This window comes from Eschscholzia californica, unplaced genomic scaffold (genome assembly GCF_041429995.1).
Source record: "Eschscholzia californica isolate CP2 unplaced genomic scaffold, dmEscCali1.0.p SCAF_2, whole genome shotgun sequence".
In the NCBI taxonomy this organism is placed as follows: domain Eukaryota; kingdom Viridiplantae; phylum Streptophyta; class Magnoliopsida; order Ranunculales; family Papaveraceae; genus Eschscholzia; species Eschscholzia californica.
Window position 1 is genome coordinate 49,200,459 of NW_028238309.1, and position 15,844 is coordinate 49,216,302.

The following is a 15,844-nucleotide window of genomic DNA, read 5'->3' on the forward strand; positions in this document are numbered from 1 at the left end:
TGTGAGAAGCTATGTCTAGACTAAATGGATTTTGGAGGATAGAGTTTGATTCGTGTTCTTCATCTTAATCCTTTTGGACACTCCAAATATGGATAGGTTAGAAGTACGTTTGAAGATCAATCTCTGTTTTTGACTCAAGGCTTTCTTTCTTGTCAGTTTGATTCATGTTTTGGTTATAGTGGACTTGTTGTCCTCATCCCTTTCGATTGGGATGAACCTATCTTATAGGTTTTTGACCAAGTTTAGAATCTTTTGGTATAGTTTGTTAAACTTAGCACTTATTAACATCTCAATTTAGAAATAAAATTCTTTATTGATTCTCCATAATACTTAGTACAGAGATGATGTTAAAAAACTAGAAAAACGATTAATCTAGAATAGTGCCTAAAGTAGACTTCGATCCCTTTCAGCATCCTTAGCAGTCGAGGCTTCTGCTCCCTCTTGGATCTTGTCTTCCTTAGCCAAATACTCATTTCCCAGCTGCGCCTGTACATTCACAATGAAAGGGCAATTTTAGGTATTACATACCATAATTTGGGAATTTTACAGTATTTGATAAGTTAACTGTTTATACCTGAATTGGAAGCTACTGTTCCATTCTTTTTGTCCTCCAAGAACTTAGGGCAGTTTCTTTTCCAGTGGCCTATGCTACTGCAGTAGAAACATCTTGACGTAGATTGAATACCTTTGTTTTGAGGTTTAGCAATACGTTTGCCTTTTCCTTTTAACGCGGGTTTCTTCTTCTGCCTCTTGTTCTCTTGAGCCACAAGAATCTTATTCTTTGGCTCCAAGTCCATTGTTAGTCGTTCTGCTGCCTGAAGCATTGCATCAAGTTCCTCTAAAGGCTTGTTCCATCCATTCATCGCATATTCCATCTTAAATAGATTGAACCCTTCATGAAGTGAATAGAGGATCATGTCATTAGCCGCCGATTGGCTAACAGGAGAACCCAGCTCTTCTAGTTTAGCAAAGAGTTCTATCATTTGCCGAACATGAGGACCTACTGGTTTTCCTTTCTCGAGGCGCAGACGCAATAATTTACTGGTTGCATCAAACCTCTCCACTCTCGCTTTGCTTCGGATTGAATCCTCAGTTTTCGGAGTGATGGAGGGGACTTCCATGTTCAGAGATTTCTCGTTAAGAGTAGCCTCCATGGCTGATAACAACCGAGAAGTCATTGATTCTGGTTCTGCCCTCTTTTGATCATCCTCTTGATGCTCTGTTTCTTTAGCAGTCAGAAAATCCAATTTTGAAAATGGATAGTCTGAGACATTTAGCTTATTTTTAAACTCTCCATCCAATATTTGAAGTATCTCCCGATTCCTTCCTTCATGGATGTTTTCGTTTAACACCTTCCTTAGGTGCGTTCCAAGGTCGAACATGTTTCCTTGTGTCATCTTTAAAACTACATAAAGTAATGGCAAAGTTTTAAAACTCGTTATCGTTTTTGAAAAACATTAGTTTTCCCACATTATTCAATAAAAATCGTCCCCGATTGAATAAGTGATTCCAAGACCCCAGTTCTTCGAAGTAAAGCGGACGAAGGCCCTACCCTTTGACTCCGTCATTCCGGGTGAGTGAACTACTTCACTGATCATACCTTATGACTCTTGGTTGATAGATTTCATTAATGAATGACTAATCTATCCTTTTGCCTCGAGTATCCAAGACTCTCTTGCTGATCTCGTTGAGTAGAACCATTTAGACGTGTAGGCCTGTTCTATAGGCCTACCCGCATTGTCCCAAGGTAGAGGAGGTACTCTGCGAAGGCCGACCCACCTTCCTCGAACAAGGGCGCAACGAGTGTCTTAATCTAGATAGGCGATTACTCAAGATTACTTTTGGGGACTTTTACGCTAGTCTGGCGTTTGTTATAGTGAACTATTTAGCCTAACTAACATCCACGACATAAAGCGTAAATAAGTAAGTAAATGCGCGCGAGAAAGTAAATCAAGCAGACATGGATCCTAGTATGGCCCCTAACCTAGAATATCTAATCTCCCTTGGTTTTCTTCTTGTTTCGCCTTTTGGTTCGTCTTGGATCGCCATCTTTGAACCTCCATTGATTTCTCCCACTCGCCTTTGGATTTCATCCTCGAGTTTCTTCAATGGACTCATAGACCCTAAACTCTAATTACAAGACTCTAACGATTCGCAGATCGTATAAACTTGAAATTAAAATTAATTACAAAGCATGCACCCATCCGTGCTTAAAACAAGAATAAGGAAATAAATCTATGGCCATACTAGTTTCCCGCATTCACATCACATGCAATCATATAATATATCAAGGCTAAGAATTATATATGCATGATTATCTTGGGAGATACTTTTGTTGACATCACATGTCACATTGCGGACCTTAAGTCTAAATTCGAAGAATTCAACTAATGGTGCTTTCCGGTTTTATGTTTTATGATTAAAATCATCTTTTAGAAAAACTCCGTTTTGGGCTCGAGAAAGCCCGGGTCAATATCGGAAAAAATATTGGTTCGATTCTTAATGATTTCATAAATCAATTTAAAGAGAAATCCGTTTTGGGCTCTTAAATGGCCCGGATTGATTTTGGAATTATTTGGTTGGAATCGGAAAAAATTTTTGGCAAAAACTCCCACTCGAATGATGGTCCCTTTTCGTGGTCCGAAAAGCCTCGAAAAAGTCCGGGACAAGTCCTAGACAAGTCCCGGCCCAAGCCCAAAAAGGGCTCGGACAAGGTCCGGACATAGCACGGCCCATAGGGCCGGCATGTCCTGGCCGAGGCCTATCAAGGCCTGGTCTCGTCCTGGCCGGAGCCAGGACGCTAGTCCATGTACCAGACGCGTTCTAGACGTGTCTGGTACTGGACCGGACCAGCACTAGGTGTCTCGGACTAGTCCGAGACACCCAGAACCTCCCAGACGTGTCTCCAAGACGCGTCTGGTCGAGTGCTCTGGACGCGTCCTAGACGCGTCCAGGAAGCTCCTTCGCAGCTGCTGGCGCGTCTTAGACGCGTCCTTAGTAGCTGCTCTGGACGCGTCCTCAAGACGCGTCCTCAAGACGCGTCCAGAAGCTTCTGTCGCAGCTGCTGGTCGCGTCTTCAAGACGCGTCTCAGCAGCTGCTCTGGACGCGTCCAAAGGACGCATTCAGGAGCTTCTGGTCCGGCCAGGAAGCTTCCTGGCCGGACACTAGGGTTTTTCAAAACCCTAGTTTCCAAGAAGAAAAAAAAAAATTTTCTTATGCAACTTTAAGTTGCTATTTTCCAATTTTAAAACTTTTCTTAAATTTTTGAAATTCCTTTTAGAACACTTCTAAAATTTTTCAAAACTTTTAGAAACTTTTTAAATTTTTCCAAATTTGTTTTGAGAGTTTCCCAAACTCAAAACTACTCTTTTTAGAACACTTCTAAAATTCCAAATCTTTGTTTTTCAAAAGTTTCCAAAATTTAAAAAACAACTCTTAATCAAACCAATTTTGGATCAAAATCTAGGTTTTTGAAATTTTTCAAAGAACAATTTTGAAATCAATTTTGAAAAATCTTTGAATCCAATTCAAAATTAATCAAATTTTATGTTTAAAACCTTTTAAATATAACTATCAACATAATCAAGCATGGATTAGTTTGAAATTAAATGAAATTGAGTCTTTTAAAAACACTTTTAATCATCAATTTGATTCTCAATTTGAAAATTTATTGAATCCCATCAAATTATGAGTTTAAAATACTTTTAAAACCATCTTTTAAAATACTTTTATAAACTCAATTTTCAAACTATTAAGCATATTAATTAGTTCGATTCTTAGCAAAAACTAGTTAATGGCAAGAGGCTCTGACGCCACTGTAGGGATTTACACCCTTCTACTAGTGTTTATAGCGGAAATATGACATCTAATGTCTACACTAGTATTCCCAGGATCACATGCAAAACTAGTAATTAATCTAATGGAGATAGTAGATTACCTTAATCGCTTTTCCCTCGAACTAGTTGAATTGATTGAAGAAGACCAAGAGCTTCAAGTGTAGCTCCTCTACTTGGGACACGAGCAATCAATTTGATCTCCCACCTTGTTGTATAGCTAGCACACCAATGGTGGTTGGATAATAAGAAGACCTCCTTCTTGCTTGACTAGAAGATAGCTTGGGAATTAGCTCACTTTCTCCTCTCTACTTGATGTGGTAGAGTAAGAAAGCTTAGAGAGAAATTCCACACCTTATTCTCTGCCCTAAGAGTGTTTATATAGAACCCTAATAAGAATCCACCTCCTTTTAGGTTTCCTAAAACACCCTTTAGAATAAGATTTAGGGAAATAGTCGAAAATAGCAACTATTGGTATTTTCTCAATTCCCTAAGGAGGAGGTGCCCAAACACCACGAAAATTGGCAGATATAATGTTTATTATATCAGCAACTAACCCTCCAAAATTCAGCCCAATCCGAGTCCTAGAAGTACCCGAACCGGTCTAGGCCCAAAAACCCTGTTTTTGGCCTTTTTGTACTATCTTTGCCTAATTCCTTTTTAGGCCTATGAGATATGTTTATGGGACACTCCCATGATTATATCTCACTCCCACTTGTCATATCCTAGATCAATTTGTCACTCTTATGTGTAACCCGTTGTAGGATCCGATCGAAGTTAGCCGCGAATTACTTCGTAATTCGACGATCGTAGTTGGTCTCTAGCTACAACTCTACGATCCCTAAATCAATCGGACTTGATGATCTTCCACATCAATTGTCCTATCCGACAATTTGTTCGCATTGTCACCTTGGTCGAAGGACATCTCCTTCAACTCCTTCAGATTCTGCGTCCGATCTTGTTCCCTTGTTTGAGCCTCTACTGCAATGTTAATCAAATTTTGCAATGCGGCTGCATCAATTGTCAATGTCTCTGCTCTGTTCAGATTAGGATTTGTGGTCTCATGACCCCCTGACTGTTCATGTGTACCCTCTGGTGCTGTAGAACCCCTTTCCTCAGGTAGGACACCTCAACCTCGACCTCTACCACCCCCTCGGGTGCGAGCACTGCGACGACCTCTGCCACGACCAGTAGCCCCTTCGCTAACCATAACTCTATTCAAATCCAAAAGAGAAACCAAGTCAAAACTTAGACAGTCAAGAGCTCCGTACAAAAATTAACTACGTACTATGTGCTTAGAGGGGTTGAACCCTACACACTGATCCTAGGATTTATTAACCTAGAGCTCTGATACCACTTTGTAACGCCCCAAATCTAGATTTCCACGTCGGCCGCCATGAAAACCTAAACTTAAAGCATTTCTCCGCAGAACAGTAAACATAGTTGATATACCCATCAAAAGAGACAAATAATATCAAATGTGAAGGTCATAAGAATCAATAAATCATCTAAAAGAAATCCATTAAACTTTCTTAACTCAAACAATGGTTCTGAATCATCGACACGTAGGTCGAACAATAACGAATGAAAGAAATAACTATCTAGAAAGTGAAACAACAAATAACTACCTAATCTCGAAAGCGAAAACTAAGAAAGAAGCTCTGAACTGACGAACTGGGATCAAGCTGTTGGCGCTCCCCGATGTCTATCACCTGAAAAATAGTAGGCTGGGTCAGAACCCAGCTAGTAGATTTCTAATTACCTAAGGTCTAAATAGACCAATTCAACACAAAACCAAGTATCGAACAACAGAACAATAATAACAGTCCATTATGTTACACCTTTCGTACCAACACAATTGAAGTCAACCTGTTACACGGTTGAAGAGATTCATACATAGAACTTCCCTTTTTGGAGGGGCATAACCAATTTTGAGGTCCACAAGATAGCGTCACTTGCCATTCGTGTTTGCATCGACTTAAACCTCTCAATAGACAAAAGATACCACCCAAAAAGGGGATCCGTGCAACACGAGCACAGTGCAACACGAGCACTTTACATATGAGCACGAGGCGAGCCAACCTCTAGTTGGTAATTACTTCTCAAACTAGAAGTATGTGGTCCACAAGAATGATCTTGCGTTTGCATCGACTTAGACCTCTTCATAAACTATGGATACCTCCCAAAAAGGGGATCCGTGCAACACGAGCACATATGAGCAGGAAGCGAGCCAACCACCGATTACTTATGGATTACAATCGTCAATCCATATTTGAACTCAAACCCCTGGTCCACTGGGTTGTCCAATATCACATTGACAAACCCGTGTTTGCAATCGATCCACATGTCGACCCAACCAGTCTTAGTTCATTCCATTAACGGAACTCAAGATCATGGTCCACCAATTTATCTAATATCACATAAGTAACTAGTGTTTGCAATCGACTCACATGTCGAGCCAACCAGTCTTGGTTCCGACTAGCCTATGCTTTCTAGGTTAACAACCTAAAGCAATATATCACACACAACTATTGGTAGCACTTGTAACATCCCACGTTTTCAAGGTTAATTGAAGGACTATTTGACATTTAGGTCAAGTCAAAAAAGGGGCTAAATCTGCAAATGATGCAAATTAGGGGTATTTTATGATCTGGTCAAAACTCAAGGACTTAAAAGGAACTTAATAATTTGGCATTCCCTTTGATTCAAAAACAATTCCAACTCACTTTGTGGACGTGTTGGGCACTTTGAGTGGGGAGATAATTAAATTTGAAATAGGTTACATGTGGTCCCCACTTGTGTATATAAAATCCAATTTACTTATCAATTCACACTGTAACTCATGCATGACCTCCACGTTGCATTACCCAACTGACCCCTTTGCTTTCGTTTTGAGGAGGAAAGAAATTGTAAAATACATTTAGTTGTGTAACAGTGAGTTGAAGTGAGTCGAAGTGAGTCGAAGTGGTTAATTTGGTTCGCTAAAATTCTTCGTGCTCCGTTGTTGAAAATCAATGAAACTTGTTTCAGGTAATCCCATTCGACTTGTTTTACATATCTATCCGTTTAGAATTTTGAATTTCGTCCGAATTTGGTGGTTTTGTGATAGCTATTTCGTATACTGTATAGTTGTACTAATTTCATTTGGGATCGAAATTTGGAGTTATTTAGACGATTATTATTCGATTTCTTCTAATGGTTTATGTTCAGGATCATGTTTAGATTGTTATAGACTATTTTGGGGTGACCATATATAGACGGTGTGCTGCCGAATTATTTTGCGACTCGAATTTCATGTTTGGAATAGTTTGGAAATAAATTGGAATAGAGATAGTTACCCGAATTTTATCATATTTCATATAAATGGACAGTTTTAGCTATAGATTTATAGTATGGAATTCAACATATGATTTGTCAGCTTATGAAGACTCTAAAATGAAAAATAGAGTTTTTGGGAAATTGGTTAGTTGGTTTCTATGCTTTTCAAGTATTCAATGAACTTGGTTATGAAAGTTAGAGATCGATTCGACAGATACTTGAAGTCTTCCGAATTTAACGAATTTGCTTTTAAGTTTTCATGGTTTTGTTTTAATGATTCTTTTTATTTACGAAGGTTCTTAGTATAAGAACCTAATGTTTCTTTTCGGTTTTGGTTATTCTTCCTTATCCCAGAGTATGTGAATGAGGAGGAATTTGGTCGTCTGGTAGGCGGGAGGTCTTTGGTGATGCAAGGACTGAGGTAGGGGTTCTGAATCTTTTATCCAACATAGTTTTATAGATAATGAATATGCTAGATTATACAGTTATATATGCGCCATTATAACTAGAGTTTAGGTAGCATGAAACTCGATTTATGTGATGAACTGAAATATGGTTGAATGGTTTTACTGCGATATGAGAAATGTTTTCGAACTGTTTTACGATGATTGCGAACTACTTGGGATTTTGTTGTATGTACCCGACTGCGGATTATGTCAACCTACGGGCACGTAGCCATTGAGGGTAGGTGACATGTGGACACGGGTGTGACCCGTGTGAGACCGGTGAGGTGGGCGACACTAGTCATGAGACCTGTGGGAGTAGAGTGCTTCACTTGCTGGCCATTGGTGCTCGTGCCTCCAGTTCGAGGCTCAGGGACGTACTCCTGACCGCTCGTCTGGGAGGTGACATTGATTGGGAATCCCTCTGCTTTGTGGCGATATGACTCTTGGTTGTTCCACTTCCGTGTTTGATAAGATAATGAATTGAATATGAATATTGGTTTTGATATACGAATGAAACTGATTTTAAAAGATCGCATTAGATGCATGACAGGGTACCGAAGAGAATGAGGTTCAGGTCCTTCCATGGGTATTGGGGGACGGCTCTCTTATTCGAACTCGGTGATCAAAAATTTATTTAGATACTTAAGGTATATATGTATCATGAGGTAAACTCTTCAATGATTGCGGAGTCCCTTAGTGGGAGAGGGGCTTACCGGCTAGGGGTAAGTCTCTTTCTTGAGGAGACGTAGTGCATTAGCTAGTGCCATAAATGGGCTGGTACTATCTAACGCACTCTAGATTCTCCTGAGGAACTCTCCTCTTATTGGGAGCGCACCATGGGTGGGCAGCTAATCACTGCTATTGCTTGCTAGATTAAGGAAAATGGTTTTGTATATAGTATATACAGTAACTGGTTTGATAACTCGTTTTGTCATGATGTTTACAACTTATTAAATGAACTTTTGAAAACGTGATGGCTTTTGGATTGGTCTTCTACCAGAATAACTCGTGTCGGTGAGTATTCTGACCCCCTACCAGTTGTCAGTGTGCAGGTGCTTTATTGTAGCCTCGAGGCGGAGTGTGTATTCCAGCCGGTGATCTTGTCTGACGAGGCTAGTGGAGTTTTGTCGTTTTATATGGTTTTTCGTTATTTCCAAGTTATGTATTTATTGCAGAAACCAAACTCTAATATGTATATACGTAAAACTTAGAGTTGTTTATAAGTTGTATCGGCGTTTTATGAGGCGTTTGTACGTTTGTGGTTCGGGTTTCGACCCGAAACTGAGTTGAGTTTGTTTAGCTTCCGCTTAATAGTTTATTCTTGTTTATGCGAATGTATGGTTTGCATGACAGGTTTTGCAGGTGCGACCGGTTCGATTTACAGAGGAGACTCTGCCGGATTTTTGTCTCGTCTGTGAATTGCCGGGGCGTGGTCGTGTCTATTTTGGGACACGGGGCGTCACAGCACTCATGCTCCAATATCACACAAATAATCTCATACAATCAATTATCAATAACAATAACATAAACACGAATAATCATTAGCGTCTAGGCTGCTGCCCGGATGTATTTTCTACTAAGTTTATATAATCCTAATAGTCTAGGTTGCTGTCTGGGTATATACATACCCCATTAATATAACTATAATCGTCTAGGGTTACTATGTTGTTGTTGTAAATAGTTTCTAATCATAATGGATATCTATTGTATTACTAATTGGTTCTAAGTTGATGATAACCTAGTAAACAACAATGGTTCAAAGCTATTATAGTCCTACTATCCAAAACTAGGTTAAAAATTAAAGAGGGCTATGTAAACCCTAGGGAAGAAGAAACCTACCTGATAATGGAACACCAAGAAGAAGAAACCAAACCCATTAGTAACCCTTTGAAGCTCCCTCACTTTCCCACACTTCTTCTCTCTAGAAATCACTTTCTCTCTCTAGGTTGTATTACCTTCTTTCAATTCACAGCTGATGAGAGGAAAAGAAATAAAAAGGGTGAAAGGAATTAAAGGGTCGGGAAGGGTTAAAGGGTTTTCAAGCTTTATAGGGGTGTTGCTATTTGCACCCTCGTTTTTTGCTAATAGCACCCCTATAAAGTGAGGGTGTTACACTAGTACCGGTCGGGTATTTGGACGGACGATATTGGCCCGTCGGTTAGCGGGCGGTTAGACGACATAGAATTTGAATGTGACCGTCCGCCAATTCTTTCGGGCCGATCGCACACTGATCGTTTATGACCATCGGGTGCCCATATGCACTTTTTGTCTCGGTCGAACTGATCGGGTAGCGATCATCCAGATTCTTTTCCCACCACTAGTGATGAGACTGTCTGGTCATTATTACTTAACGAGGGAGTAGACAAATTGACTGTTGGGTCATTATTTAGGGGCCACATGGTAGCTTGGTTAGTCTCAATCAATGGAGACAATTGGGCATGGGTTGGAACATCAGCAATTTTTGGATTTGGCAGAGGGAAAGATATCAAATCTATAGGAGATGTTGAACTTTGAGAAGAATCCGTTGCATATCTTGGATAGGAGAGAGGAAATAAAGGATTTTGAGCCAGATGAAGAAGAAGAAATCAAAGAAGAGAAGAGAAAGGAAAGTCATCTTCATTAAACACTACATGGCCTGAGATGTAAACACGCCCACTTTGAGAATGAAAGCAATGAAATCCCTTATGAGAACTACTACGTCCCAAGAACACACATTCAAGTCCGCGAGGAGAGAGTTTAGAGGCGGTGTATGGACGAAGCCAAGGAAAGCAAGAACAACCAAATGTTTTTAGGGAAGTATAGTCTGGTTTAAGAGAGCTTCCTAAGGGCTTAAAAAATTTATGGAACGAGTTGGAAGTAGGTCAATGATGTGATTAGCAGTAAGAAGAGCTTCTAACCAATATTCTGAAGGAAGTTGAACTTGAATCAGAAAAGTGCGAGTTATGTCAATAAGATGATGGTGCTTTGATTCAACCGCCCCATTTTGTACTAGGGTACGTGGGCGGGTAAAATGGTGAGTAATTCCTGAGTCAGACAATAGTTTAATTAGCAAACTCCTCGTGCAAAAATTCCCCCTCCATCTGTATGAGCAATTTTGATAAGATGACCTAACAAATTTTCCAATTTTGTTTTTGAAATTTGAGAAAATATGTCGAAAATTAGATATAAGAGACATAGGTAAAACCCGACAAAATTTTGAATAATCATCAATAATATTTACATAGTATTTGTAACCCCTATTTTATGGTACAATTGTAGGTCCCCACAGATCAATATGCAAAATTTCTAAGGGTACAAAGGTACAATTATTTGTAGGATAAAAAAGAAGTTTCTTGCTACGTCCAAGATAACATTCTTTGCAAAAAAATGGTATGAAAAGAAGAAGCTTGAGGGAAAAATGCTTGAGTTTCTGTAGTGTCTGGAACGAAGGATGACCAAGCCGTCTGTGCCAAGTAAGTGTAGTAGGAGAAGACACTGAAAATGCTGAAAAGGTAGGCTGAATTGATGAAGAAGAACTAAAATATCAAGGATAGACACCACCCTCAGAGTGCCCGCGGAAGAGCATCTGGTCCGAGAACAGACCCTTCACCACAAAACCAAAAGGATTAAAAATCAAGGAACAACAATTATCAACCTTAAATTTTTGAACTGATAATAGATTATGAGAGGACTTAGGAACATGTAAAGTATGTTGAAGAAGGAAGTTTTGATTAGTCTGGATAAAGGAAGTATTACTAATATGATGTATGGACACACCTTCACCATTGGTTGCTGATATTTTTTCAGAACCATCGTAATTAGAATTTCTGCAATATTGGAGAGATTTGACGTAACATGATTTGAAGCTCATGTTTCGGCAAACCAAGGATTACATCCAAGAACATTGCCTGAAGCTAACATGGCAGCCAAATTATTTGGTAGAGCACGCCCCTGATAAGAAAAATTCATATGGTGATACCGTTTGGTAGCCATATGTCCCACTCGATGATAGATCTGACAAACAGGTTTATTGGAATTAAATTGGAAATTTCCATTTGATTTTTAAGATAGAGGATTGTTGTTGCTGAAATTAGGTTTGGCGTACCCCTTCCTTTGTGATGATAATTACAATTCTTATTTTGATAGTTGGACTGTTGTTGAAACTGAGTTGTGTATCTATTATTAAAATTAGAAGCTAAAAATGCTAGAGGATGAATAGAGGTATTAACTGTTCCTTTAAATTTTTTCAGAATCAGTGGTCTCCTCACTAACAAGGAGATTATGTAGTTCGGCAACAGAGACATGCAAACTTCGAATTCTAATGGAAGTCCTGAATGAACCAAACTCAGATGAAAGTTCCCTTAGAATATTAAAGATCACCTCTTTTTGAATGTCGGACGACCACCTGGTGCAAGACTATCTATGATTTTATTTTTGATATTGGATAAAAATTCTACCATTATAGATGATCCTTTTTTTGAATTCTCTTAATCTATCTTGTAATTGAAGAACATGAGCAGTAGATACTGCTGCAAAATTTTCTTCCAGATTTAACCAAAGTTCTCGAGAAGATGATCTTCCAACGACATACGAAACCACCGAATCAGAGAGGGTAAAATTCAACCATATGAGTAGGGTTTGATCCTCCTCAACCCATTTAATATACTCTTGATTGATAATATTGGTTTGTCTATTTTCCTCATTAATAAATTGAGGTGGACATAACCTAGATCCATTAATAAGATCATGTACTCCGAATTTCTTAAGCCTGATAAGAATAGACTCTTCCATGCTAGATAATTGTCAGATTGTAGCTTAATGGGGTATAACATTACCCATTGTAATGATTGACAATGATGTTATCTTAGAAGCCTCCATTAAAAATTAAAGAACTTAGAAAAAAAGAAAAGAAAATTTTATATTCTGAGTGGCTCTGATGCAATAGTAAGATAATTCTTGTTATATTATTGGATGAGAACAATGCCTTTATATAGACAATATGATTAGGATTTACATATGGAAAGATTGTGTAAAGATTAGGATATACATAGATAATATTGATACAATATAGATAAATGTAATGTATTGTATTAACCTACTCCTATGCTATTATTAGGTCATGTTTAGCGCGCGAAAATCGCGTGGGAATAGAATGTGATTCTTGGAAATCACAATCATGATATTGTTTGGCTCGCGGGAATGCAGGGGGAATCATATTAGGGAGGGGGGAGGGGTGGGTTTGTGATTCCCATTCTCGGGAATGCTTTATTTTGGGAATGCTTTATTTTAGTATTTATAGACCAAATTATCCTTAATAAAATTAGAATGACTATTATTAAAATCTTCCACCACATAATATCATAACTAAAAAAATTAAAAACGTATGGTTAGGCCTCGAACCCTTGACCTCCGAAGTGGAAGATTATACCTCTTACCACTCCAACCAAAGGTTGTTGGCATTTTAAATAAATTTTTAAATCCTACTTAATTGGTGTGTCATGTTACTATTTCATATCTACAATTTTGAATAAATAATACTGATTAAGTTATATCATAAAATTGACGTTTTATTTATGTAGTTTAAGGATATAATAGGACTTTTACAAAAAATTATATTCCGATTCCTACACGAACCAGACACCAAGTTAGGAATCTATCGGGAATCGAATTCCTATTCCTTGTCAAACCAAACATCAAACTGAATGATCTGATTTCCAGGAATCGCGTTATGGGAATGTGATTCTCGGGAATCACATTCCATTCCCGTCCGCCAAACATGGCTTAGGGTTTATGTTGTTGGGCTTTAAGCCTCTTTAATTATTGGTTTAACTTAGGCATCTATCGTGCTTATTACATATTGATGATGTATCAATACCTTGTAATGAGTAATGGAGATTGTAGTTGATTTCTCCAAAAAAAAAACGCTACTTGGAAACACTAAACAAAAAAGTTAAAATTGGAGAGTAATTTTTCTCGGTTTTATGAGCACACATTGCTTTTTTTTTTTTTTTTTTTTACGGGCGAGCATACATTACTTGAATGGCAGACAAATGAATTCATGACATATCATGCAACTTATGGGGTGAGTAGAACAACTTTACATTCGAGTGATAAAGCTAGAAATATAATGTCCTTCAAATGGATTACAGGTGGAAGTGGAAATAAACTAGACCCCCTATCAAATTGGAATGTTATCACGAGTTTTACAGTCAAGAAGAAAAGATATGCAACAAAAACACTCTTATAAAAAAACTTCTTATTATAGATATTAAGTGAACTATAGCTGATTTGGGGGTTAAAGGATGAACAAAATGGTTTGGAAGTGTAACAAGGGAAGAAATTGGTTTTGGAATAGTAATGGGTAGGTCTTTACTCTTAAGGTTGGCTCAAATGAGTGTTGGGTTTAATATGAACTAGTCATGAAGGCACTCTTATATTAAAGTTCACATCCTATGTTGGGTTTAAATTAATAGCTGAAAATTGAACATGTTACATGTATGCATTCTTATATCGAAGTCACATCCTATGAAGGCTTGCCCTTGTCAAAAAGGAAACTGATCGCAAAGTAGAGAAAGTACCATTTTTCTTGTCTTACCACTTGTTGGAGGACCCATGGTTGTTCAAGACGCATGATGCACGCGTAGTGTCCCTTCAAATACGCCCTTCTTCACTTGTATTATGTACTATGTTGTTTCTACTCTATTAAGATAACGCAAGAAAGAAAAACAAAACACAAAAAGACACACAAACTCTAAGCAAATTAACTGGTTGTGCAGAAAGTTGATCGGTTATTGAAAGGACTCATTCAGACTAAGTCAATTTGCATCCAATATAATTTGATCTATTTGGAGTCATTCATAACTTCACAACAATTATCAGTAGAAGTCTTGGTGACTAGCTAGCCTTGAAATTTCTACATAAAGAAGAAGACACATCACACAAGATACAAATTTTTGGTGAGTAGTTTGTAAGACTTCAAAACAACTAAAAGAATTAAATATTATGAGTTCAACATAACCCATTGAAAGGACAAAATTTAACAGGCCAGAAAATTCTACATCTTTTAAAGCCTCCAATAAATTATACTTTCCACAATATTTGCAAGTCTAAATCAAATACTTGGATTACTGAAATATCTTGAAAAGTTTTGTATTTGGAAAAATTCGTTCTTTCAAAAGAATTAGAATCTAGCTCAAGTGTACATCTAGAAATAATGTTTCCAACAAAAAAAACTAAAAGATGGAGACCATGACTGAATACCGATTCCGAAATTCATAAGGGTAACAACTTACGCTACATAATGTTTACTATTTTATTAGTAGTTTCGGGGAATAATGATTCTAACATGAATAAAGGAATTGGAGACAAAGGGATGAACTTGCAAGCAATATGCTTATTGATGCTTGCTGACATGCTACATCATGCTTTTTTCATACAAAGGTAACTCTTTGAAGTTGTTCCAGGGGCAACCACACAGGTAAAGCCGGCCCTTTGCACACGGGTGGCCTATTGGTGTTCTAATGTGCCTCTATTAAGATAAACGCAAACGAAAGACAAATCAAATCATTGAGAGGGCAGACGAATAATCAAACTCAAGAAGGTAGAAAAGTCTAAATACTAAAGAAAAGTCTCCAACTAATTTTATTGTCACAATCTTTGCAAGTTTCAATGGATACATACTTATTTATTACTCTCTTTGTAGCCGTAACATCTTAAGATATTACACCCCACGAAGAATTGAGTGGTTGTACAGAAAGTGGAGTCTTGAGACCAATTACCGATTGAAGGTCTTGTTGACTCGAAAATTGACAATTCAGCTGAAAATTAGAATACAGTATGAGAGGTCCTACCACGCGGAAAAGCTTTAGATTTGTGTGTTTGTATATATATTGCAGATTGAGTTTGAAAAACACAGTTAATTTCTGGTTTTGATTTCAGTACTTAATAATGGAGTCGAGATCTATTTCTCTAATGTTCTTTCTTGCCGTATTTTTGTTGTTCAAACCAGATTACAACAACTTCAGTTTTGGTTTTGTTTGCAAGGAAAGGGAGAGAAAAGCTCTGTTGTCCTTCAGAGAAGATTTAAAATATCAAAATACTTCTTATTTGGATGAGAAGAATATATGATCTACTTGGGATGGTAAAGAATGTTGCAATTGGACAAGAGTGGTTTGCAATCCGAAAACGGGAAATGTTGTTGAACTTCACCTTCAACACTTATCACTACGTGGTAAGTTAAATCCTTCTCTGCTTGAATTAAAACATTT

General features: G+C 38.0%; 1 protein-coding gene and 1 long non-coding RNA gene across 2 annotated transcripts; one reads left to right on the forward strand and one right to left on the reverse strand.

The window, feature by feature from the left end:
• Positions 1-293: 293 nt before the first annotated feature.
• On the reverse strand, positions 294-4,186 carry LOC147558652 (uncharacterized). The gene is made up of 3 exons (XM_086659489.1): positions 3,939-4,186; positions 575-1,405; positions 294-486 (listed from the first exon to the last, which is right to left on the reverse strand). The coding sequence occupies exons 2-3, from the start codon at positions 1,395-1,397 to the stop codon at positions 470-472; spliced, it is 840 nt and encodes a 279-aa protein (XP_086515615.1). The 5' UTR covers positions 1,398-1,405; positions 3,939-4,186; the 3' UTR covers positions 294-469.
• Positions 4,187-6,376: 2,190 nt separating this feature from the next.
• On the forward strand, positions 6,377-8,897 carry LOC147558653 (uncharacterized). Its single transcript, XR_015234422.1, has 2 exons — positions 6,377-7,573; positions 8,637-8,897. It is a non-coding gene; the product is annotated as an uncharacterized LOC147558653 (long non-coding RNA).
• Positions 8,898-15,844: the final 6,947 nt, after the last annotated feature.